General features: G+C 37.1%; 1 protein-coding gene across 6 annotated transcripts in view; it reads left to right on the top strand.

Annotated features, from left to right (window-relative positions):
* Positions 1-24,925, top strand: part of LOC114050151 (protein dispatched homolog 1) — a 234,920-nt gene extending 209,995 nt beyond the window's left edge. For all 6 annotated transcript variants that reach the window (XM_027871758.1, XM_027871760.1, XM_027871757.1 and 3 more), the window contains 6 exons: positions 360-389; positions 7,434-7,557; positions 8,430-8,557; positions 9,178-9,275; positions 12,273-12,370; positions 21,271-24,925. In XM_027871758.1, the coding sequence (XP_027727559.1) occupies positions 360-389; positions 7,434-7,557; positions 8,430-8,557; positions 9,178-9,275; positions 12,273-12,370; positions 21,271-24,915 (4,123 nt within the window). In that variant the 3' untranslated portion in view covers positions 24,916-24,925. The remainder of the gene's footprint in view (positions 1-359; positions 390-7,433; positions 7,558-8,429; positions 8,558-9,177; positions 9,276-12,272; positions 12,371-21,270) is intronic.
* The last annotated feature ends 2,441 nt before the right edge of the window (positions 24,926-27,366 follow it).

The raw sequence follows: 27,366 nt of genomic DNA, 5'->3' as shown, positions 1-27,366 counted from the left end.
AGAGAGAGAGAGAGAGAGAGAGAGAGAGAGAGAGAGAGAGAGATTGTCCAGATCTGCAATTTCATTAATGTTAGGAACTCTAGGGAGTAGAAACTCCTGTCACTAGTACGTTCTTCTGTAACCAAGAGTTTTGAAGAGTCATTTGAAAGCACTGAGAAATTAAGTAACTTGCCCATGTCCAAGTAATATGTATCAGAGACAGGACTTAAATCTAGGTCTTTCTGACTACAAGGTTGTCCCCATTGTCCCATGGCATTGTCTTTCTATATGCATATGTAATTTTGTATATCTTGTAATATATAGTACTTTGTTTATAATTAATAATTAATGTGACTTTTTTTCTTTCCTTTCTTTTTCAGACCATCCAGACCTCTCAAGTTACCAAAAAGGTAAAAACAAGCACCTTTTTACCCCTAAAGAAAATAAATTTTTTTTTTTGCTTAATCTTGTTCCTAAGGCTATAGCAATAGTCCTGAATCTCTGAAGGAATGGCCCTTTATATTTTGGCAAAATTAGCCATTTGCACTAGCTATAATCATCTTAATAATGCTAGAATACTACAATAATCTTAGTAACTATCACTTACATAGCACTCTAAGGTTTCCAAAGGTTTAATATACTGGATCTCATTTTATCTCCCTAGTCCTGTAAGGTAATTGCTATTATTATCTCAATTTTATAGATGAGGAAATTAAGGCAAACAGGTTTTTGTCAATAAACTAATAAGCACAGTAGGATCTTGTGATTTCTATGTCTTTCAATTAATCATATGATAGTTTAAAAAAATGGTCTCTTGTTGAAAATCTCTTGAGAAAGGCTGCCTTTCCTCTTCTAAATACCCTTATCAAGGATGTCTTTCTTATGTGCAGATTATTCTCTTTAAAATTTTCTGTAGATAGGAAAGTATGCAAATGGGTGGGTTGTTATTAATGTTCTATCAATTGCCTTTTTTAGATAATGGTAGAATCCCAGATTTTTCCCATACCTTTGTTTAAGGATCCCCCAAAGGACAACGAAGAAAAATAGAGTGGACCTGAGCAGTCTGGAAACTAATTATAAACAAGAGATTACTCCCAAGGAACATGTAAATTTTGTCATCAACAAATATATAATTGAAAAAGAAGTTAACTTGTGTCACAAAAGCGAGGGATGTACAATGCATAGATTGTGTGCCCTGTCAACATCCTTGTGATGTTGGAAGAATACAAGGAAGGCTTCTCGCATGTTGGGTGTACCCTCCCCTTCCTCTGTGGCAAACAAAGAGGAAGACGTGATGTGAGTCATACAGGATAAGATGCTGTCAGCGTCACTGGAGGGAATACCCATACTGATGAGATCCTAAATCCATTGGAGTTTTAGAGTATTAACAGATGGTTGATGTGAGGCACAGAGAAGTTAAATTGTTTACCCAAGATCACACAGTTAGTTGTGGCTTTAGGTGGCACAGTGGTTAGAGTGTTAGACCTTGGAGATGAAAGTCTTTACTGACAGTGACCTAGAACAATTAATTCACTTGAAACCCTCTAAATTTCCTTATTTGTAAAATAGAGGTAATAATAGCATCCAGGGTTTTTGTGAGCTTCAAATGAAATAATATATATATAAAGTGTTTTGCAAAACTTTTAGTGCTATATCAAAGCTATCTATCTTTTAAAATTATCATTGTTGTTATTATCATTAAGATTAGACCTAGGTCCATCAATTTTTATCCTAGTGCTCTTAATGATAAATGTTAAAAGTGATTCTGTAGATATTCAATGAAAAACACTGAGGTGTAAGGAGGTGATATGGCGTGTCTGGGGGTATTGAGTTAGTCTGAAAAAGAGCCAGAGAAATAACTCAGATCCTGGTTTATTGTTTTAGGTTTTAACCACTGGTGAACACCTCTACCTTGTCAAAGAATTGAGTCACTTTAAATGGATTCAAATGAAAGCATAGTAGTTACTTGACAACATACTCAAAAGCCTGTTATGAGTTCAAAGGGAAAGGAAATTTTTTGAATATTCAGCTATTTCAAACCAACAGTATACATCCTAGATATATGAACATTAATCAGTCAATAAATATTTATTAAGTTCTTCTATGTGCCAAAGCAATGTGTCAGGCTCTGATCATAATGAGTTTACATTCTAATTAGCAGGAGAAAGTTCTCAATTTAGGAAGAGTGGCCAAAAACATAGAGGCAGCTAAGGAGTAGGAAATAAGAATAGTACCTTTCAAGAAAGCACACAGTGCTGTTATTATGATACAGATAGTCCATTTTACATAGGCCTCCAGTAGATTCAGCATGGCATTAAATTATTAATTAATTTAATTATTATGAACTGTTATTAATTGAGCCAGTCCTTAAATTTAGAATGAGGGTGGTGGAGGAGGGAAGAGAGAGAGAGACAGAGAGAGGAAGAAGAAGGAGGAGGAGGAAGGAAGGAAGGAAGGAAAAGGGGAAGAAGAAAGAAGAAAAAGAAGGAAATTAGAAAAAGAAAAGGGAAGTATAACATGATAATATGGCCAAGGGACTAGTCCTTTTAAGAATTCCATTGATCCTATGGTTTACTTTTCAAACAGCAAAAGAATATTGTTCAAGTTCCTCATTATAACCCTGGATACCTAGGGAAAGGAACAGTTTTCTCAAGAGAGATCATAACAGAGGATTTATAGGTCATTTTAATTTTCTTAACTTTCCCAGTTTTCCTGCTTTAATTATTAGATTTTTGCCTTGATATTATACTCTTATCTAGACTTCATAGGATATTGTATGGGTAACAGGAGGAATAGAAATATATACAGGATTTTTACAATGTTTGGAAGAAGCAGCAAATTCCCTGAGTATGGCCTAAGGAAAGAATAAAATTGACTATTAGGATTGGTGTTCACCATGATAATATATCTGCTAAGGGAACTGATCCCATTCCTGAATTGTAACAGTTTCTCTAAGCAAGGTTAGTCCATGAAACATCTGCTGGATAAGGAAGTTAGATTGTCATTTAGCAAGGTTAAAAGAGTTCAGGAGAAATGTGCTGGAATCAGTAATAGTATAAAGTTTCCATTTGCAGTCAACACACGTCTATGGCATAGGCCTGGGCTGTCAAATCAAAACCAAATGTTTTCAAAGGGAAGAAAGACAATTCTCCAATGAAGTTCTCTTAAATGGCTGTGCTGAGGTGTGTGCCTTGCAGGAAACAGAACAAAACAAAATGATTATTTGAGCTAATTGAGTCATCATAGGGCAACTGAGCAGTTTGTGACCCTCAATTAAAAATAGATAGGTGACTCCTGCTTTGGTCAAAAGGGTAAAAAATTGAAAATTGATCCTTTGATAAAGTACAATCTATAATGGTTCAAGTCTAAGACAGTTTTCAGTTCCAAGGGCTTAGATTTTCAAAATGTCAGATGAGTGCATCCTGTGATGAGCGTGTGTATGTGTGTGTGAATGTGTATTCCAGTGAATTATATTGAAAGTAGTTAACCACAAGCTTTATGTCTTTCATTATCTGTTTAAAACAAAACCAAAAAAATCCTTGGCATCGGTAAAGAGTAAGAGTCTCAGAATGGGAAAGCCAAGCCCAGCTATTTAGACTAACAACTTCAAAACAAGTAACTGATCTTCGTTTGCATTTGGTGGATGAGGAAGTCAAATATGGAGAATTTCTGTGCGTGTTGGGTGTGTTGTAGTCATTTGAAAGCTGCTGACCATTTGGTATTTACATTTGAACAACCACAATCAGCAAATTTTGATTTATGTGCTTTCTTAAAAGCATTTGAGGAATTGTTTTCTGTATTTCATTTACCAGATTAGACAGGGCAGCTTTTCTGCAATGAGTGTGTGTGTATGTGTGTATTTGTATGTGTGTGTGGGGGGGGGTGTGTTCAGAACTTGCTTTCTGTGAATTATATTGGAGACAGTAAATTACAAACTTTATTTCTTTCATTTTCTGTTTAAAATTAACCCCCCCACCCCCCCAAAAAAATCATTGGTATTAGAGGTTTGAGGGAGAAGACCTTATGTGGATAAAGAACTAGGTGCTGGAGACGGCAGTGTAGTTAATGGGAAAAAACCCTATTGGACTCCAAGAACCAGAAGATTTCAGTTCTAACCCTGGCTCTGCTATTGACTTAAGCTCTGGGTCTGGCAAGTCATTTAACTTCTCTGATGCTTCAAGGGCAGTGCTCACTAAAATGCTCCTAACCCTAGCAGTCTAGAGTTCACATATTGATTGAGCTTTGTTATGCAAAGTCAGAGTCATAGTCTTACTACTGGAAGGGGCTTCAGAAACCACGTAGTCCAACTCTCTCCTTTTACTGAGGAGCAAACAGAAGCCTGGGAAGGTTAAGGGATTTACCCAAGGTCACCCAGGTAACAAATAACACAACTAACATTCCAACTGAGGTTCCCTCACTCCAGCCTTACCCTGCTGCCCTAATGCTTACATTTTATTTAATGGGAGAAAAGAGAGTTATATCTCCTCATTTCTTTAGGATGATTGCCATAGAACAATAGCTTTGGAAAATGTCTTTCAATCAGATTGGCTAACATGACAAAACAGGAAAAGGATAAATGTTGGAGAAGATGTGGGAAAATTAGAACACTAATGCATTGTTGGTGGAGTTCTGAACTGATCCAACCATTCTGGAGAAAAATTTGGAACTATGCAGAAAGGGCTATAAAACAGTGTATACCCTTTGACCCAGCAATACAATTTCTAGGACTATATCCCAAAGAGGTCATAAAAATGGGGAAAGGACCCACATGTACAAAAATATTTATAGCAGCTCTTTTTGTGGTGGCTAAGAATTGGAAATTGAGGGGATGCCCATCAGTTGGGGAATGGCTGAACAAGTTGTGGTATATGAATATAGTGGAATACTATTGTGCTATACGAAATGATGAGCAGGTGGACTTCAGAAAAACCTGGAAAGACTTGTATAGTCTGATGCTGAGTGAAGTGAGCAGAACCAGGAGAACATTGTACATAGTAACAGCCACATTGTGCAATGACTATCTTTCGTAGACTTCTCAGCAATGCAAGGATCTAAGACAACTCCAAAAGACTCATGATGGAAAATCTGTCCACATCCAGAGAAAGAACTGTGAAATCTGAATACAGATGGAAGCATATTATTTGATCTCTTTTTTTGTCTTGTTGTTTTGTTTTATTACTTGTTTCATATGGTTCCTTCCATTGGCTCTAATACTTCTTTACAACATGACTAATGTGAAAATTAAAAAGAAAAAAAAAAGACAACCAGTAGGAAAAAAAAAAGAAGAATGTCTTTGATATAAGTTTTGATTGTGAAGAGCTTTATACTTTAAAATAGAAATACTTTATATTTTAATTTCCTCATCTGAGGATGAAGCTTTGAGTGAGTGTCCTTATAAATTTAAAAGATATGAATATTTTAAAAAAAGTTATTTCTTCCTAGACACATAGAATAGCTTTTTCAGAACTGTATTCATAGTTGCCAGCGTGGTTTTGAAAAAGTAACTCATAATTATAATCACTAAATTTGTGAGCCAGCAGCCTATTTTCAAATGAGCCAGAAGTAGTCTTAAATCATAAAGTGGCTAAATAGTCTTAAATTATGAATTTCATTTTATGAACATTGAAGAGTAATGTTCTAAGACCAAAGTTTTCCTAATCAAGATTCAAGGAAGCTGCATCTGGCAGAAACGAGAGGGATTCTTAAAATCTTCTCTGTTAATTTAATTTTTTTGTTCCCTTTATTAAGTTAGATCCTCTCAAAGTTTCTCAGTCCTGGTGAAAGTGGAGAAAAGTCATGGGATCATTGGTTTTATAGTTGGAAGGGACTTCAGAGGCTTTCTAGTCCAGCACCCTCATTTTACAGAGGAAGAAACTGGGAGATTTGCCCAAAATTACACAGATAAGTAATAAGCAGCTGGGTCAGAATTCGAACCCAAATCCAGTGCTTTTTCCATCAAACCAGCTGGCCCCTATGTTAATTTCTGATTGTTAATATTGTTTTCCCTTGAGGCATACAGGTGGCATAGTAGATAGAGTGCTGGACTTAGAATCTAGAAGACCTGGGTTCAAATCCTATTCTTACTAGCTTTGTGACCCTTGGCATGTCACTTAACCTCCTCTAACATGGGGATAATGATGACAGCATTGTCATGAGAGGATTAAATGAGTTAACATCTATAAGGCACTTTGTTCACTTAAAAGCACTGTATAAATGCTGTCCACTGTTATTGTATATTCTGTGGTTTCTGTGGTATGTTATCTCTCCTCTAAAGATTTACAACTTATATGTCATTCCAAACAATTCTTTTGAGGATGTCTTCAGGCAGATGGCCTTCAAGAAGGCTGTGTCATGGGACAGCTAAGTAGTGCAGTGGATAGAGCACCCGCCCTGGACTCAGGAGGACCTGAGCTCCAATCCAGCCTCAGACACATGATACTTACTAGCTGTGGGACCCTGGGCAAGTTACTTAATCCCAGTTGTCTTCCCTGTCCTCTCCCCCATCCCCCCCCCAAAAGGCTATATTCACAATGTAGCCCACAATCTTTACAAGTAATAAAAATAAAATAGCTGCTGCCCAGGTTTTGAAAGATGGTCTTTTTCACAATCCAATAGAATATTAAGTTCTTTGAGGACAGGCATTGGTCATTTTTATCTTTACATCCCTAGGGCTAACATAGTGCTTGAAAAAGAAAAAGGGGAGGGGCAGCTAAGTGGCACAGTGGATAGAGTGCCAACACTGGAGTCAGGAGGACCTGAGTTCAAATCCAGCCTCAGACACATGATACTTACTAGCTGTGTGACCATAGGCAAGTCACTTAACCCAGATTGCCTCACTAAGAAAAAAAAAGAAAAAAGAAAAAGGGGGGAAAAAGGAAGTAGGAAGGACAAAAGCATATGAAAAAGGAAAATGATTTTGAAAATTGCTTAATAAAATACTATCCATAAATAGAAATTTAAATTCAACAAATGTTAAAGGCCTCATTATTTGTAAAATACTATAGAAGTTTAAAATCTAAATAAGCAGTCTTTGCCCTCAAGGACTTTACAATCTAATATTTGGGTGGTGCAGTGGATAGAGTACTGGCTTAGAATCAGGAAAACTCATCTTCCTGAATTCAGATCCAGACTCAGACACTTACTAGCTGTGGGACCTTGGGCAAGTCACTATTTGCCTCAGTTCCTCATTCGTTAGATGAACTGGAGAAGGAAAAAGCAAACTGCTCTGGTATCTTTGCCAAGAAAACCCAAAAATGGCATCACCGAGAGTTGGACACAACTGAAAAATGAAACAACAGTTTATTTGTATAAATACATATAACTAGTTGTTAATACTATCTGACCACCAGTATTTTTAGGTCCCAAATGTATACATAAAAGCACATTATTTTCTTATGAAGTAAGACCCTTTGATTTCTTGCTTCTAAAATCCCCTTTCTTCTGTCTTCTTGTAGTTACGCTGCCTTGATAGCTGACTGGCCTGTGGTGGTCCTGGGCCTGTGCACTGTGCTCATTGTGGTCTGTGCTCTGGTTGGAATATTGGTGCCTGATCTTCCTGACTTCTCTGACCCCTTGTTGGTAAGGAAAAAATGCCAATGCAGAACAATTGTGTGTGGTTCCCTTTCTTTGTCTATCATCAGGTCGAACAATGGAGACTTGACACATATTTAATATGCTTTCATCTAATCTCATCTCTAAAAAAGGCTGGGAAATGTTTTTCCTTTATTTATGAGTCTTAAGAGGCCAAGGAACTTTCATCACCACTAGAATTCAAGAGTTCCTGCTTCTTGGTGTCATGTTCCAGCCAAAAGGCCTCTTTTGTGTCATGTGTATAATAAATAGAGATTTTAGTGTTTTTTTTCCCCCTGCATTATATAAGAAACCTCACAGAGAATCAGAATGCTATCATAAAGTTTTTACAAACCCATTGAGGCATGGTGATTTCTTTTTCTTCTAAGAAAGCTATATCAATTTTAGTATGTATAGCAGATGGCAGTCAGTTTTTAAGTTAAAAGTTTCCTTATTTGGAGGAAGAGGAGAGATGTATACATTTAAACCAACAGGAAGTGATACAGAATACTGTAATATTTAATGACAAAAATTAATTATATTTCATTGTCATTCAGTTTATGCCAGGAATTAGTTTACTAAAGGATTTGTGAAGATTTAGAAAAATAAGCTCCTAATGAGTGAGTATGTTTCTCTTAAGGCATGCAAAAGATGCCCGGTAATCCTCAGATACTTGTCATAAAAATATAGTTGATCATTTTTCCATCAGGTCATTTTATTCTGTAAGGCATTTCACCTTCCCCAGTTGGTGTGAAGAGCGACTATGCCTTCTAATGAAAACTCTGTATCACTCTGACATGAAATTTCCCAAGATGTTATTAAAGCTATACTTAACCTGAAATGAAATACACTAATGAAGATTTATAATGTTTTGCCTTAAGGGTTTTGAACCAAGAGGGACTGCCATAGGCCAGAGACTGGTCACATGGAATAACATGGTGAAAAATACAGGATACAAAGCAACACTAGCAAATTATCCTTTTAAATATGCAGAGGAGCAAGTCAAAAGGTAATAGTTTCATGTCTCTGGTGACTTTCAGGCTACTAAAGGTAGCATTCCTTAAGGCCTTGCAAGTGGTGTGGTTTAATAGAAAGATCTCAGGAAGATTGGTTCTCTGGCTTTTTAGCCCTATGACCTTAGGCAAGTCACTTAACCTTTGGAGTCTCAGTTATCTGAGTTATATCTCAGTTATATAAAATGAGAACCATAATACTCTGCCTACCTCATAAGATTATTATGAGCAAAGCCTCTGAAAATGGTAAATTTCAGTTATTATTTAAAATGAATTGTAAAGGTAAAATGCTGTATAAATACAACTAATAATTATCATAAACCAAGGTTAATTTTGAAGTTTAGAGGCTTATTACTGTTTTTTGCTACAGTTTTATAAGCCTGATGTTGTAATTTAATATTTTCTCTTAGGATTTAATTTTTTTTTTTAAAGAAATGAGGCATTAAGATGCAGGTTGCTTTTTAAGTAGCCCTTCTGGTATTTAGTTTCCTGAGCCAGAAAAGGCCTTGACTTTTGAAGACCAATAATATTCTTCTGTTCCTCTCCATAATCTTTCAAAGCAAATTTCAAATAGATGTGGTTTATTTAAAGATAAAAGTTTTCGCTTCTATTTCAGCCATCGTGATGACAGATGGTCCGACAATCATTATGAAAGAGAAAAGAGACAAGCTGAATGGAATTTCCACAAAGACAGCTTTTTCTGTGATATTCCAAGTGAGTCTCATAGCGTATGAACAGTAAGCCCCTTGGCAGGTTCTTAGTTTTTAATTATGCCTGTGCTCATCAATCTTAGACTGATGTGAATGAGGGGTTAAACTGTCAAGGGCTGCCTCCCTATTCCTGTCATGCTTGGGGTGATTTTTAACTTAATTAACACTTCATATATCAGTATTTGAATAAGTCAGACTCTAGTTGATTAAAAATCTACCCAGTCATAGTAGCTGGCACATGGTAAGTGCTTGTTAATTGATTAATTGATCTCTCTAGGTAGACATAAATCTAATACAATTCTCTACCTTGTTGCCAGATATTCAGATATTTTTCAGTATTTAAAAAAATACCTGTTAATGTTTATTTAAAAGACTTTTCTTACGGATTTGTTTACTTAATATATTGTTTTGAATTCCAAAATAATCTACTTAATTTTCAGGAATACAGATTTTTTTTTCAAATTTTGTAGAATATCCTCAAGAATATATTAAGGATATATTGAATATATTTTATATAATGAACATATTACACAACCTTAAATAATCCAATATAAGGTTTTTACTTCCATTGCACCATCCCCGATAGGTGTGAAGACCAACTGTACCTTCCCTTCTGATCACTCTGACATCAGGTTTTGCAAGCATCCGTTGAGCAGAAAAAGAGAAAAGGAAGAAGAGAGGAGGAGAGAGAGAGAGAGACATGCACATATGTGTGTGCGTGTTACACACTTGAAGAAGTACCTGTATATATTCTTTTTTAAGTATACATAATTTCATCCTTATGGGTATTGCCCTAATTTATATCACAACCCATCAGAAATACCTTAGGAGATAGTCTTTATAAGTTGTTAGGACTGAAAAAGTTTATTGCTTGAGAGTCAGCCCTCCGGTAATGAGTCTTTCTGAACTTTACTATGGTGCTTCTTAAAGAATTGGACTGTACTTGAAGCCTTTGCATATTGATAGGTTCTCCCAGAATTTATAGTCTTTGATAACCCAGAACCACTTCCAACTATAATGAAACATCAGAGTAGGACCTTTTTTATATAGCACTATAATAAATGTGCACATATTTAATTAATTAACTGGGATGATTGCAAATGGAGTGTTTTGGTTCATGGAATTTTTTATAAATTGATATTTGACAATAAAACTTTTTATTCCTATATTTCTTTGAAATATTTCTAAAATGTATTTTTCCCCACTTTAGTATATCAGTATACTAAATCTCATGAAATCTTATATGTCTTTGTTATAGTTATAATTCTAAACTTTAGTTTTCATTATATGTGTATGTGTTTGAAGAGGTCAAAAAATTGCTTTGCCTATAAAAATATAAAGAAGAAAAAATGAATAAACTTGTCTCTTCCGTGTGAGGCTATTATTTGGTCATATGCCATATTTATAACTATATATAAATTATATATAGATATAATATTTTAGGTACGTAAAACAATTTAAACTGCAAAACTGGAGGTTAGTTATATACAATGATTACACATTTCTTTCAGTATATTCCAGTAAAGACATTTAAGGGAAGCAAGATATAAATATAGTATATATAACTGAATAATATCCTTATAATAGAGGAGTTTATATACATAAGTGTATATATTTTATGTATATATGTAAATATAGCATATAATGAAATAATATCTACCTATCTCCTATATATACCTATCTGTCTATGTATATGTATAGACACGTGTGTATATCTGTGTATATGTGTGTGAATATATATATGTATACAATGATTGGTACTCTCTACAAGATATACCCTAGAAGTTTATGTTCCTGATATTATCTTGGGGTTTTTTTGGCTTTTTTTTTTTTTTGGCCATTTCTTTCTTTCTCACAAAAGCAGAGTACCAAAAAAATTCACATTATTTAAAGGTTCCAGTTAGTTGTGTTTGTGCTAAAGGACAAATAATATCCTCATGAGGAAGAGACAAGTTCATTAGTTGTTGTCGTCTTTGTGCTTCTATAGTCAAAGCAATTTTTTAAACTTCTTAATTAACAAATTCTACTTGGATTATGGTTATTACTGCTCATAAATAAATTAAAATGTGTCTGAATTTATGTAGGTTTTATTCTCCTACCCTAAAGCTAAACTCAATATTTCATATATTAATAATACTTTGGATTCAAATGTGATTGCTGGCTTTTAGGTCCGCACTCTGACCTTTTGTTGCTGTTGTTAACAAGCATTTATTAAGTACCTTCTACACAACAGTCCCTGTGATGGGGTCTAGCTAGAGATACAAAGACAATGGTGCTACAGTTATGAAAATGAGTAATTTGTGAATTTGCTAATTGTTCTTCATTTTCCAGCTTATGTGAGTTGTCTTTATTTGATATAAAGTTGATGCCAATTACTTTATTTGGCTCTTACAAAAACCTGTGATATATTAATGAATGATAATATATCAATAAGATTTTACATTCATCTTATTAAAAATAAACTTTTCTATGTACTTAAACTGACCATTTTTCAATAGATTTTAAATCAGTTATCATTTTCCATTTAGAATCATGGGTGGGAATGTCCTTGTAATTTTTTCTTGATGTTCCCAAGTGTAACATCCTTTGATTTAATGCTCCATTACTATGTGATGCCATGAAATTAGAAAGAGAGCTTTCAATTAATTTCCATCTAAAAGTTCATACAGTTTTGCTACCTAATTGCAAAGAGATTAGAAATAGACTCTTTTTCCCCCCAAATTAATTGAAGAGTTCTTCAAACAACCTACACATGCACTGAAAAACTGATTGGAATGAAATTGGATTTTTTTTCAATCTACAATTTTTGATGCAATTGAAATTCTCATGCTGCTTTAAAATCTTGCTTTCCTTAAATCTCTTTGCAGGGATATATGGAAAGAAAAGTACAGTCATTGTGTACAACTAATCTCTAGTTTTCCAACTTAAATTGTTTGCCGTACCTACACTTTACAAAAAAAAGATGAATAATTCATGAACTTTTTTCTTTTCCTATCACCAGGTGACCGATATTCCAGAGTAGTGTTTACTTCCACCGGAGGAGAGACTTTATGGAACTTACATGCGATTAAATCAATGTGCAGTGTGGATAATTTGAGGGTAGGTAAAATAAAATCTTGTTAACACAGATTAGGTTATATTTTTTTAAACCCCTTATACTGCTGACCCTGATGTCTAATAAGAAGATGAAAGTACATAAATGGATTACCCTCTGTGGTGTAAACACTAGCAGGCCAGCACTAGCTCACTAGCAGCTTTGCATTCTTTCAGATCCAGGATCAAAGTGTCTCTGTATTCATTCACCTTCAAAAACATATCATCTCTTCTTTTAAGCAACAGCAATAAAAACAAAAAAAAAACTATCTTTTTTTCTGACTCATATTCTTTTGGTGGATCAATTTTTATTATTTCACAGCATATTTCCTTCCAGGATAATAGTCTATGGTTAAGGATGTTTTCCCCCCCTTTTGTTGCTTTTTCTTTCATTTTTCTCTTGGAGAAAAGAATTGACTTTCTTCATTGTCCTCAGTATTTTCCCCCAAGGCAGTTTGTCCGCATCTTAATTATGCCGTTAAGTGCCTGACTGTCTTGCAATCAATAGGTCATTTAGGCCTGTGACCTCAAAGGGAAATTTAGGGAGAAGGTTGGGGAGAGGGGGACATCAAAGGATGTAAATACAGTATCAATATAAATGGCTAAAGTAATCCAATCCAGATTGCACTGAGTTCTGTTTGTTGTTCCTTTAGAAAAAGGAAGGGTGTAAGAAGACAGACACTTCCCCCCTGACTTTATCCTCTCTAGAGCCAAAATGACAACTACAACTGAAAACATAAAGCCAGCCTCAGGGACTGGAATAGTTGCCAGTTTCATATATTCAAAAGTAATTTTTCCTAGTGAAAACTGCTGTCTTGTCCTATGTCAGCTAATGGACATGACAAGACATACAATATCCATGTAGAAAATGAACTCACTGTATTCTTATTATAACTCTAAACTCTTGAGTTATTACATGGTTGAAAAAAAATTAGTATGCTCCCAGATAAGACATCAATGAAATTTTTGTCCTGTAACTGGACTTATTTGGTAGAATTTAAATGTTTGAAGGGACTTTAAACAATGACCTAATCCAGTCTATTAATTTGCAGAAAAGACTGAGATGTAGTTAAGTGATCTGCCTAAAGTCATGCAGCCATTTAGTAATAGGACTTTTAACTCCTTAGTCCAAAGCTATTGGAGACAAGTAAGTGTCTCAGTGAATAGAGAGCTGGGCCTGGAGTCAGGGAGACTCATCTTCCTGAGTTCAAATCTGGCCTCAGACACTTACTAGCTGTGTGACCCTGGGCAAGTCATTTAACCCTGTTTGCCTCGGTTTCCTCATCTGTAAAATGAGCTGGAAAAGGAAACTACTATAGTATCTTTGCTGAGCAAACCCCAAATGAGGTCACGAAGAGTTGAACTGAACAACAATAACCACCACAACCAGAGCTATTTCAGATCCATTGTGCTTTCTGTTGAGACTGTTCATGATTTCCTGTGAAGAGCATCTGTTATCCATTCAGCTCTGAGCAGAATGATATCACAGAGCATCTTAGTAAACGTAGCCAGTGATTAGTATTTGGATGCTCGCTTCGCATCTTTTCTATAGCTATTCACTCATTCTTAACTGAGAATATTAAAACGCGTTACATTCGGTATCATACATACACGAGCTGTGTGACAAATCACTGCAAAGGATTCCACAAACGCGGTGTAAAACCCAGCTTCATTCTTCTACTGTCCCATCTCATATGAACCTGGTTCATTTGCACACTGGGTTCCTAAGTTGGTTCTCTATTCTATTGTTCTGGCTGTTTCTTCCAAAATATTTCTCAGTGTTAGATTCTTCTAAATGCCCCATCGAAGAAATAAAACGTTGGGTTCAATAAACTAAATGTGATAGGTGGTTTCCTTTCCATCCTAGCACTGCAACACTTTAAGATTAAATGCCCTCCCTAGAGTTATATAGCATGTCAACATGTGAAATGGCTAGAGTTCATTCTTTGTAGGTAAGTGTCAGGATCACTAACTTGGCCACAGAGTGGCTGTACATATACCTTACATCATCTCTCACCTCCTCCCTCACTTACTGAAAAAGTTGTCTACTTCTCTGCTACCTACTCATTCCTCATCTTCTTGCAGTTGGATTTCTACTACACCACCATACTGGAACTCTTCTCTAAAAGGTCACTGATGACTCCCTAATCACCAAATGTAATAGTAATTTTTTTTTCAGTTATCATCTTCCTTGAGTTCTCTGCAGTCTCTGAAATAGTACTAAAAAACTCTCCTTTCTTAGTTTCAGAGACACTACATTCTCTTGCTTCTCTTCTTCCTTTCTAACCACTTACTCCCAGTGTCCTTCACTGGCTCCCCATCTTCGTCCCAACCCCTTTGAATACCTACATGGGTGTTTCCCAGGATTCTGCCCTTGTCTTCTTCTCTTCTTTCTACGCTCAATTTCTTGGCGGAGCCTGGTGGAAGTCTGAGTTATTAGCGTGGTCTGGTGGAAAGAATGATGGACTTGGAAATGGAAAAAATCAGGATTTATAACCTGGCTTTGAGTCACTTAACCTCAGACATTTACTTAACAAGCTTCATTGTGATGAAAGCACTTTGTCAACCTCAATAAACTATTTAAATGTGAGCCTTTATTATCTCATTCATTCCCACAGCTTCAATTACCAATTCTGCCCATGTGCCCAAATCTATACCCAAGTTCTGGTTCTTTCCTTAAGACCCACAGCAGCACCTCCATCTGCTTGTAATACATTTCCACCTGCCCATCCTACCAGCACCTCAGACTTAACATATTCAAAACCAAATTCATCTTCCTCCCCAAAGACTTCACTAATTCTATCTCTAGCACTACAATTTACTGTGTCTCTTATGATTGTAACCATGAGGTTAGCTTCACCTGTGCCCTCTCCCTTACTTCTCATATCCAGTCAGTTATCAAACCCCATTAACTTCTACTTTTGAGAATACCTCTCACATATGGATTCTCCTTTAGTCCCATTGTCATCTGTCAAATATAGGCCATCCTTGTGATAGACCATTGGTCTGGACTAGTGAAATCACCTTCTTCCTACATCCATTTTCTTCTTCCAATATATCCTGTATGTCACTTCTAGAATAAGTTTATAATTGCAATATTCTGCATCACTCCTCTGCTCAAAATTCCTCAGTGGTTCTCCATTACCTACTGACTAAAGTTTAGATTTCTCTACTTGGTATTCAAGATGTTCTCCATTCTAATACCACCTTAGTTTTACAGCTTCATTTTGACTTACTCTCTTCCACTTATTAAAAATTTAGCCAAATTGGATCATTCTTTAACCTCTAAACAAACACTACATTTCTTCTGCCTTCATGCCTTTCAATTCTCTGTGCTTGAAATGCCCTCCTTTTCCCTCCAAACCTATTGACGTCCTACCCATTCTTTAAAGTTCAACTCATTTAGGACCTTCTCCACAAAGCCTTTCCTGGTCCCAGAGTTAGTAAGGACCTCTCCTCAGACTTCAGATAGAACTTTGTTAAGTCAGTTGTCAAGTAATGTCATGTGTAAGTTTTCTGTGTTGGTGTCCTACGCTCCTACTAGACAGTAAAGTCTCTGAGGACAAGGACTATGATTTATGAGCACTGAGCACAATGTAACACAATAAATGTTTGTTGTTGTGTTTGTATTAAAAATAATATATTATTTTATTAGGTAAACAAGTCTATATTAACTTTACCAATTTTCAAATGTCTCTATTTTCTAATGTCCTGTTGTACTGTTGTTTACATTTTGATCTCAGATTCTTTGATCAATGCCAGAATAGTAGGCCCTTTTCATAAAGCACATGCATGACAAAAAAGCTGTCTGAAAAATAGAATATGGTTAGAAAATTCAGATGATGGTGATGATAATGATAATACCTTATGGTCCCCTTGTACCAAGCCCCAAGGAGTTCAACTTTTTATAGGACTTTTGCTTGTTTATCGTAAGTGTGGTATGAGAAGACATTTGAATCCCTATAAGTATTTGGCAGGACTTTTTCTTTCTCCCTCTTCAAATCCTAGTTATTGTACTTATGCACTTGATTATTATCGAGTATCAAGTTGGATGTGATGCATGTAAAATTATAGAGAGTAGAATAGTTTAATTGCTGGTTGTTTGGCTCTGGGGAATGTCTGGTAATCAATGTAATATCTTGATGGGAACAGATGTTTTATTTGTTGCCTGTCTGCATTTGTGGCACATTTAATCCAACTCCAGCAGATTCCATTTAAATTACATGCTAGTTGTATTTGTAATGTAGGCAGACATTGATTTCCACAATGAATAGCTTCTCTGTTCCACATTCCATCTTAATGAGAATGCCCATTTTCTTAGACACTTTTAAAATGAGTTTCATTTGATGGCTTCCACCTCTTCTTTGATGCCCCAAAGAGACTATTGGCTGGTTGCATTTTAGTTACCAAAGTGTTTTTCTGCCTGACCTTTATTTTATGGGAGGGCATCAGCCTACTCTACTTATTTTGTGGGCATTTTAGAGACTGCAGTTCTAGACAATGAAGTGATCAAGAGAGCTGAGATCTTCTGTTCCAGACCCAGTTATTAGCTTGTTTACAAATCAGGGATGAGGGAGAGGTATCTGGCTTGAAGAACCACAAACACATGATTTCTTAACCATGACTAGGGGAAGACTGGAAGTGGGTAAAGAAAAGTAGTCCTGATTTTGTCTTCTCTCTCTAGATTTCACTTGAATTATTCAGAGGGAAATACAGCACCAGAGCAACTGTTTCCTAGGTGTGCCAGTCAGAGCACCATGTTGAGCATGGATGACCTTCTGTTAGAGATGCTATAGAAGGGATTCTTGAAAGAGTGGGAATTAGGTCTAGAAATCACTTACAACCCTAAAGCCTTTGTGACTTTAGCATGTATGTGCTGAAGGGGAAATTATCAGGTTCTGGCCCAGCTATCAAACTTGTATGTATTTTCTTTTATGGACAGGTTTTAGAAGTGTCATTCTTGCCAACCCTAGCAAAAACTGCCCAGGGAAGAAGTTGTGCCTTTGGTTAGTGTTTTGTTCCTACTCAAAACCCCATGATCAGTTGCTTAACTTTCTTTTTCTTCTTCTTCCTCCTCCTCCTCCTTCTCCTCTTCTTTCTTTTTATTTTTAATTTTCAACATTCACTTCCATAAGATTTTGAATTCTAAATTTTCTCCCTCTCCCCAAGATGGTGTGCAATCTGATATAGGCTCTACATATACATTCATTTTAAACATTTTCCCATTAGTCATGTTGTAAAGAAGAATTAGAACCAATGGGAAGAACCACAAGAAAGAAGAAACAAAAAAAAAAAGAGAGAGAACAAATAGTATGCTTCTATCTGCATTCAGACTCCATAGATCTTTTTCTGAATGTGGATCTCTTCCCTTTCTTCTTAATCACTCTTTTTAAATGCTTCCTAACTCTCTCCTGGCATATACCAGAAGGCTACCACATCTAAAAGTCAAGATACCATATGAAGCTTTGTTTCGTTCTTTTCATATCCCCTTCTTCCTCACCCCCCAATTTGAAGTCAACTCCACCCCTGGTACTATCTAACTAGGGAAGCTCTCTTGAGCATGTTATAACCACATAAACCCAATGACTTCCTTAAAATACCCTATTTTTGAATGACTAGAATTAAAGAAGCCTTGGTATTCCTAACATGAATTACAAGAAGTCATTCTTACTAACCACATTTTTATTTTTATAAGCTTCAAAGATTTTAAAATTATTCCTATGAATGCCTTTCCAAATATATAGTCCTGCCCTATGAAGATAGATGTTTGCCAAGCACATCATATATCTCCCTGAGCCCAGATACATGGGCAGTTTTCTTTCACCTGTCTTTAGTAACAAAGAGTCAACAGAGATGGTCTTACCAATGAATAGTCCAGATGACTATTCTTTTAATTCCGTATGTGAAGAGCTATGACATCTAGTTTAGTTGTCTAGAAATTCTTGTATTTTCTATACATGTAGAAACCCTGTACTTCAGGCATTTCCAAAGGATATTTTACCAAAGAATACACACCAGCCACACCTACCTCTAAATTTGAGGCCTGGAGCCATGGTGGATTACTGGCATTCATTGGGGACAGCCACAATCAGATTAGTGTTTGGTCTATGTTTATTACATCAGGTTTTTTAAAATCTTTTGTCACATGCACAAAGAAAACACTGTTATTTGGAAAGGTTATTCAAGGTTGGATTCCTGTTCTTATTTTCCAAGTTTTTGCTGGCAACCTTACTACTTTTATCTCTAGCAGTGGTTATTCTTAGCAACTAATTGTACATTCCTTGTAACTCATAGTGGATTGCAAAATGGCATAAAATTTCATCTTTTGTCAGCTTAAAACTGATTATCAGGCACTGATCACCCTATACTTTCCCAGTTCTCTGTAATGACCCTAGGGGACTTGCATATCATTTCCTTATAGGCTGAATTTGGATGTTTGCCATGAAAAATAGGCATATCCTTTTTCAAAGCTTCCTTTTCTTTATGAGGTAGCTTAGTTTTTCCTGAGTTGGCATGTATGGATGTTTTTTATCTGGAAACAATCAAACATGAATTATCCTGTTTTTGAGGAATTCCAGACCATTATACTTCAGAATTTCTAAGGATCCATGCTCTCATTTATGTGGGTACCCCTTCCAATGGTGCAGATCACCACCTATCTACATTTTCTCATCTTGTAACATGGACTTTTAGCCACATCTTCCTGTAAATGCTTAATAGAGGAGACACACTCAAGACTTTTCTCTAGCCCATTTCCATTTTCTGTTGTACATTTCTTGGATTATATCTTTGGTGCTACTTCTTGCACACAAGCCATGTTTGGTAATATCCTTCAGCCTGTTTATGCCCTCGCCATATATCTTTCCATTGCCCTTTGGGTTATCTACAATTTTGATCATTCGGAGATTGTGACGTTTCATGATTGACAGCTGTAAAACAACATTGGGATAAATACTTGTATTTGAAAGACTGGATTTTTGTTTCAGTGAACAGCCTGGAATCACTGTAAACTTTGTACAATTTTCCAGATGCACAGGCTTTTAAAATTGTTTTTTTTTAAGTTTTTATTGATATTTTCTGTTTTTTATATCACTATAGCTATCCCAGGTATTTCCTTCTTCCCCCTCCCAGAAAGTCATCCCATATGACAAATAGTATTTTTTAGAGAGGAAAAAAGAATCAGTACAACTCATACATATATTGAAAAAGTCTGAAAACATGCAGTGTCTAACACCTGTGGACCTCCCACCTCCATGAAGGAGTAGGTTTAAGGGTATCTTCTCATATCTCTTGAGTCCTGCTTGAGCTTTCTAATTTTGCTTTTGCTGTTTTCGTTTTTGTTTTTTGCTTTTGATTTTGTGTGTGTGTAGTTCTTTCCATTTTACTTATGTTGTTGTAGTTGTTGTGTATATTGTTTCCTTGGCTCTGATTACTTCATTCTATGTCGGTCATGCTTGTCTATATTCATCACACGCCTCATTTCTTACAGCATAGCAATATCCCATTACATTAATGTACCACAATTTATTTAGCCATTCCCCAATTAATGGGCATCTATTTTATTTCCAGTTCTAAGCTATCACAAGTGCTGCTATAAATATGATCTCACAGCTCCACCAACAATATATTAGTATGCCTATACTTCCACAATCTCTCCAATTTTTGCTGTTGCAATTTTTTGTTATTTTTGTCAAGTTTCAAGTTGTTTTGGTTTGCATTTCTCTTATTGTTTGTGACCTGGAGCATTCTTTCATGTGGTTATAAATACTTTGCAATTTTTTTAGAACTTTTTGTTCATATCTTTTGACTATCTATTGGGGAATGTTATTAGTCATACACACACACACACACACACACACACACACATATATATGCAAATTGTTTCTAAATCTTGGATACCAAATCTTTTTCAGAGAAATTTGATACAATGATTTTCTTCCCATTCAACCACTTCTTTTTTTAATCAAAATGCATTAATGTGGTCTGTATAGAAATTTTTCAGTTTGAAGTAATCAAAGTTATCTATTTTATCTTTTATAATTGCCTCTATCTCTTGTCTAGCTAATAATGCATCTCTTAGCCATAGCTTTGAGAGGTGTATGATCTACTCCTCTTCTAATTTTTTTCATAGTATGATCTTTGAAGTCCTGTATCAATTTAGAGTGAATCATAGAATATGGTATAAAATGTTGGTCTAAGGAAACCTTATTTCTGCCAGATTGCTTTCCAGTTCTCCTAGCAGATTTTATCAGATAAGGAGTTTTTTCCTTAGGTAATTTTTGTTTTCCACTTTATTGGGTTCTATTATTTCTGAATCTCCCTTGTCTAGCCTTTTCCATTGATCTGTCTGTTTATTCTTTAACCAGAGCCAGATGGTTTTGGGGAGTGTTGCTTTGTAATATAATGAGGTGTGGAAATACTATTCTCACCTTTATCCCTGTGTTTTTTCATCATTTCCCTTGATATTCTAGATCTTTTGTTTTTCCAAATGACTTTTGTTATTATTTTATCAAGTGCTGTAAAGTAAAATTAACTTTTTATTAAATTTTACTACATTTGAATCTTGACATGTTAGGGGTCACTTTTCATTACCTGCAATAGATCTTGTACAAAGCCAAGAATTATGCAATTACAAATAGCATGGTTCCTTGAATCCAAGTTCTCTGACTCTCAAGTCAGTGCTCTTTCCATTATACCACAATGCTCCCTTGCATTTAAAAAAAAAAATCTGTTTACTAAAAATGTTACTCATTTTAAATTGTCATATGGTATAAAACCAGATTATTGAAGATGATATAGCCTCATTCAAATCTCAATTCAAATTTTTGTAGAAGATGTAATTTGAGGTACTTGCTGCTGTTCTAAAATGTGTTGTTTTTGTTTTTTTTTAACTTCTCTCTGTGCAGATCAGATCCCATTCCCAGTTTGGTGATCTCTGCCAGAGAGCCACAGCTGCTTCCTGTTGCCCCAGCTGGACCCTGGGAAACTACATTGCCATACTTAACAATAGGTCATCCTGTCAAAAGATTGTCGAGAGAGATGTTTCACATACCTTGAAGCTGCTTCAAGCTTGTGCCAAACACTACTACAATGGCACCCTGAGGCCGGACTGCTGGGACATAGTGTCCCGGAGGAAGGATCAACTCAAATGTACCAGCGTGCCTCGTAAATGCACCAAGTACAACGCCGTTTACCAGATCCTCCACTACCTGGTAGACAAAGACTTTCTGAGCCCAAAGACAATTGACTACGTGGTGCCCGCCTTAAAGTACAGCATGCTCTTCTCGCCTACTGAAAAAGGGGAAAGCATGATGAACATTTACCTGGACAACTTTGAGAACTGGAACTCTTCTGACGGTGTGACCACTATCACAGGAATAGAGTTTGGTATCAAACACAGTTTGTTTCAGGATTATCTTTTAATGGATACCGTGTATCCTGCCATCGCCATCGTAATTGTGCTCTTAGTCATGTGCGTTTACACCAAGTCCATATTTATCACTCTGATGACCATGTTCGCCATAATTAGCTCTTTGATTGTGTCCTATTTTCTCTATAGAGTAGTATTTAACTTTGAGTTTTTCCCCTTCATGAATCTCACTGCACTCATCATATTGGTTGGGATTGGAGCAGACGATGCTTTTGTACTGTGTGATGTTTGGAATTACACCAAATTTGACAAACCCCATGCCGAAACCTCTGAGACGGTGAGCATCACGCTGCAGCATGCCGCGCTCTCCATGTTTGTCACCAGCTTCACCACGGCAGCCGCTTTTTACGCTAATTACGTCAGCAACATCACCGCTATCCGGTGCTTTGGAGTTTATGCCGGGACCGCCATTCTGGTGAATTACGTCCTCATGGTCACTTGGTTGCCGGCTGTGGTTGTGCTTCATGAGCGGTATCTCCTCAATATATTCACTTGCTTCAAGAAGCCTCAGCAGCAGATGTACAGCGACAAAAACTGCTGGATGGCAGCCATTTGCCAAAAGTGCCACAAAGTGATTTTTGCCATTTCCGAAGCCTCTCGGATTTTCTTTGAAAAAGTGCTACCGTGTATCGTCATCAAGTTCCGGTACGTTTGGCTCTTCTGGTTCCTTGCCTTAACTGTAGGCGGGGCGTATATCGTGTGCATTAATCCAAAGATGAAACTGCCCTCTCTCGAGCTGTCGGAATTCCAGGTGTTCAGATCTTCACACCCCTTCGAACGCTATGATGCGGAATACAAAAAGCTCTTCATGTTTGAACGTGTCCACCATGGAGAAGAGCTGCACATGCCCATCACAGTCATCTGGGGTGTGTCCCCTGAAGACAATGGAAATCCACTCAACCCCAAAAGTAAAGGGAAGTTGAAGCTGGATACCACTTTCAACATCACTAGCCCAGCTTCCCAGGTCTGGATTTTGCACTTCTGCCAGAAGCTGAGGAATCAGACTTTCTTTTACCAGACTGATGAGCAAGACTTCACCAGCTGCTTCATCGAGACATTCAAGCAGTGGATGGAGAACCAGGATTGCGACGAGCCTGCCCTTTACCCATGCTGCAGCCACTGGAGCTTTCCTTACAAGCAGGACATTTTTGAATTGTGTATCAAGAGAGCAATCATGGAGCTAGAAAGAAGCACTGGGTATCATCTGGACAGCAAGACCCCAGGGCCGAGGTTTGACATCAACGACACCATCAGGGCTGTAGTGCTGGAGTTCCAGAGTACCTACCTCTTCACGCTAGCCTATGAAAAGATGCATCAGTTCTATAAAGAAGTAGACTCGTGGATTTCCAATGAACTTAGTTCTGCTCCTGAAGGTCTTAGTAATGGTTGGTTTGTCAGCAACTTGGAATTCTATGACCTTCAAGATAGTCTCTCAGATGGCACGCTCATTGCCATGGGTCTTTCAGTAGCCGTTGCATTTAGCGTAATGCTCCTTACAACTTGGAATATAATAATAAGCCTTTATGCAATTGTTTCAATAGCCGGAACGATATTTGTCACTGTTGGCTCCCTGGTTCTCCTGGGCTGGGAGCTGAATGTCCTAGAATCTGTCACAATTTCAGTGGCTGTCGGTCTGTCCGTAGATTTTGCTGTCCATTATGGAGTTGCTTACCGGTTGGCACCAGACCCCGATCGAGAAGGAAAGGTGATATTCTCATTGAGTCGCATGGGCTCTGCAATCGCCATGGCCGCCCTGACCACCTTTGTAGCTGGCGCCATGATGATGCCCTCCACAGTTTTAGCGTATACTCAGCTTGGCACTTTTATGATGCTTATCATGTGTATCAGTTGGGCTTTCGCAACTTTCTTTTTCCAATGCATGTGCCGATGTCTTGGGCCCCAAGGCACCTTCGGCCAAATTCCTTTACCTAAAAAGTTTCAGTGCAGTGCCTTCTCTCACGCTTTGTCTCCAAGTCCAGGCAACAAGGGACAGAATAAAGCTCATGCCATGAATACATATCATTTGGATCCCAGAAGTCAAAAGTCTGAACTAGACCATGAATTTTACGAGTTAGAACCTCTGGCATCCCATAACTGTAACACCTCAGAGAAGACAGCTTATGAAGAAACCCACATTTGCTCTGAATTTTTCAATGGCCAAGCAAAGAACCTGGGTGTGCCTGTACATGCAGCCTACAACAGTGAACTCCACAAAAGCAGTAAAAATGGCACCAGTTCTGCTTTGTTGCAGCCCTCTGTGGAACACCACACCATGTGCCAGCTCTTCTCTCTGAACAGGAGGTGTAGCTGCCCACATGCCTATAAGCATTTGAGATACAGTCCTCACTCATGCCAGCAGTTGGGTGACTGTTTGTGCTTCCACTGCGCTCCTGCGGCAGGAAACTTTGTACAGGTCCAAAATAGCATGGCGCCCCTAAATGCTGTGCAACAAACTCCTGAAGGTTTTGTGCATCCCATCCAGCACATCCACCACTGTCCCTGCTTACAAGGAAGAGTAAAACGACCTGTAATGCAGAATTCTTTACCGAGAAATTTTTTTCTCCATTCAGTGCAACACATTCAGTCCCAAGAAAAAATCAGCAGTGCCAATGCACACAGCCTTCAGAGCATTGAAGAGAACATGAGCACTCTTCCAAAGACAGTAGACTCCTCACCGTTTATCTGCAGAAGCACAGGCTCTATAATAAAGTCATGTTGTGATCCCGAGAATACTGTGTTACCAAACCAAAGGGAACTCTGTAAAAATAGAGACGCTTGTGACCCACTAGGGAATTCTGAGGTCGGTGGAAATGAAAGCAAGGGCATTTGCTCAGTGAATCAGACCGACAAACCAGAGAGTAAGGGGGACCTGAGTTCACCACAGACTGGTCTAATTGTGAGCTCAGAACATTTAAACCAAAATGAACCAAAACTTATATTTAACAGTTTAAGGAGAGAGAGTGGTTATGTATCTCACCCTAGCAATTCCCAGTGTTGTGGCAGAGTTGTCAAGGTAAAGTGCCATTCTGTGGACTATCAGATGCCAAACATTGAAGCCAATGTGCCTGCTGTATTAACACACTCGGAACTTTCCAGTGAAAGTTTAATAAAAACACTATAATAAATATTAAGTTTAGAAAGTGTCTCAATCTTTCTTTTCAAGTGGAAATTCAGAATGGGCCTGAAAACACAGAAGTGAATATTTTAGCCTTGATTAACACTGAGTCATGGAACCAAATAGAAACATCGGTGAACCAAAAAACAAAATCTTGTAGGTATTGGGTGGAGTTTTGCCTTATTCTTTTTTTGAGAGTAAATGAGCCTTACTGAAAATTGTGTGCATTTTTCTCAGAAGATATTATGACTGTTATAAAATTATTTCTAATAAAGTAGTTTTTGCAACTTACAAGTTTGATCCCCGGCTACAGCCAGGGATAAAAGAGAAATGTCCTATCCACCATCTTTGCCCAGAACTCAAGAGCCTCTCTTTCCTCAGGGATCCTAGATCCCATAGTTTCTGTTCTATTGGGCAGTCATATTTCCGACCCAATTCAGATCCTGGACTTTTGCTTAAAATCAACAGCAGTTGAGCATAAATGGTTTTTTCCTATCTGTGCACAAAGGTATAAGAGTGACTTAGGTTTTAATAGTCAATGTAGAGATAGTCCCAGCAGTAATTCCACAATGCCTTTTGGGGCTGAGCAGTGAGAAAACACGATATTATTGGTAAAGCCACATTCAAAGATTAATAGATAATCTCAGGCATTTAAGGGAGGCAAGCAAAGGAAGATCCTATTGTAAATGTTCCAGAGATTATTACTATGTTCAGTACAAGTTCATGCTCAAATTGATATCTTCTCAGTGTTAGTGGGCATCCATATTTGTCTTTCTCATTCAGTTATTAAATTGGTTGGCAAAGCAGCCACAAGTAATATTCAATTGAACCATCATTTTAACACCCAGAAAGATAAAGTGTCTAACAGGTCAAAGAATATTAGTGAAAATCTGATGTTGGAAGGTTGACTCATCCAAACCAGCATTAAACTATCTAAGGTGAGTAAAGGGTTGATGCAGGTCTACTAGCATTTGTTTTCCACGTGGTAGAATGAATATTGGGTCTCCGAAGTATCCCCGTGTGGGGTGTTTTATTCTCTGGAAAGGTCCATTTTTATCTTTTGTTCCTGAGAAGATTTTCCAGTGACTCATTTCTTTTGTTATTTGGTAGATTAAATTGTCAGTGTTTGAAGACATTGTGAACATTGTTCTACTATGCTGTAAGGACCTAGAATTGTACTCTTTCTTGCCAAGAGAGATCTGAGGCTGAGGTTTCAGGCAGCATTTTAATTGACACTAGCATATCTAATGTTGGATCAGTGTATAGGAGTTGAGTTGTTGGAGCCTGCCTTCTGGGTAGTAGTTCAAACAACACATCAGATAAAACAGGATGTCATCTGATACTTAGTGCATTATAACCTCATACAGGGAGACAGATCTCAGCCGCCTTCTATTATCTTGTATGTATTTTGGGTTTTTGTTTTTTAAATGAAAGACTTGGGTATCAAATTGAGTCCTCTGATCTTTGGAATACTCCCTACAAAAGAGTTTATTTTCTAAAAAGCATAATATCAATTATTCCACTAGAATGCATACAAATTAGTCCTGCCCATCATCCCAGGCCCTGAAACCAGCCTATGGTGAGTAAACACTAATAGGAACAGAGAGCAGGCGCCACAGTCCTAATGGTAGATTTTCCCTCTGACACATCTTACTCTAATGAGGATTGGTAAAAATCCAAGCATGCACAGCACTTTTATTGCTCTTTTGTTTCAACTGGCCTGGATTTTTTTTTTAAACAAAGTAACAAAAAACTCAATGGTTCTTCCATTATACTAGATGGTATATTACTCATCATTTGACTGTGTTTTTCTTAATTTCCTAAGTTGAAAAGAATATGAGGGGCATCCATATGTGGATGCTGAGGTAGGTTATGGTCTTTGGACCCTAAATATAGCTTAAATAATGTGGTTTTCATCCTTCGTGTATCATTCCTCTCTTCAGTCATTCAGAGAGGCTTTGAGAGACCCTGGGGACCAGTGGAAGAAAAAAATATTATTTAAAAAGCCAAGTATAATTTTCATTTCACTACTTATCTATGGTGTGGCCTTGAATAAGTCACTAAATCTGTTGCTTCTTTTTCCCCTATACAATGGCCAGTCATATTAACTATTTCCTTTTTCCCTCCAGGTTTCTTTTGTACGCCTGTGTTGGTTGATACTAAGAAAGCTTTTTGAACTCAGTTTGAGTCTGGGGCCATACAGAGATAAGGCATCATTATTTTCAGTTCAGTGCCACAATGGAATTTAGACTTGTCTTCTAGGAGTGACTTGGCCAGCAGATGAATGGTTTAGTTGCATTTTGGGAAAAGTGCCCTTTTTCTTCTTGATAAACTAGGCTTGTAACTTGGAATGTATCTGATTTGGAGAAAGAGTTAAATACTGTTTGTATTCCTAAAAGCAGAGAGATAGAAAGCCTCTCTGTGGTAAACAGGCTAGAAGTCATGTGTGCATAGCGT

This window comes from Vombatus ursinus, unplaced genomic scaffold, assembly GCF_900497805.2.
Source record: "Vombatus ursinus unplaced genomic scaffold, bare-nosed wombat genome assembly UNPS02014798.1, whole genome shotgun sequence".
NCBI classification, from domain to species: Eukaryota; Metazoa; Chordata; class Mammalia; order Diprotodontia; family Vombatidae; genus Vombatus; species Vombatus ursinus.
Note: the sequence above shows the minus strand (reverse complement) of the source record. Positions and strands in the feature narration are given on the sequence as shown.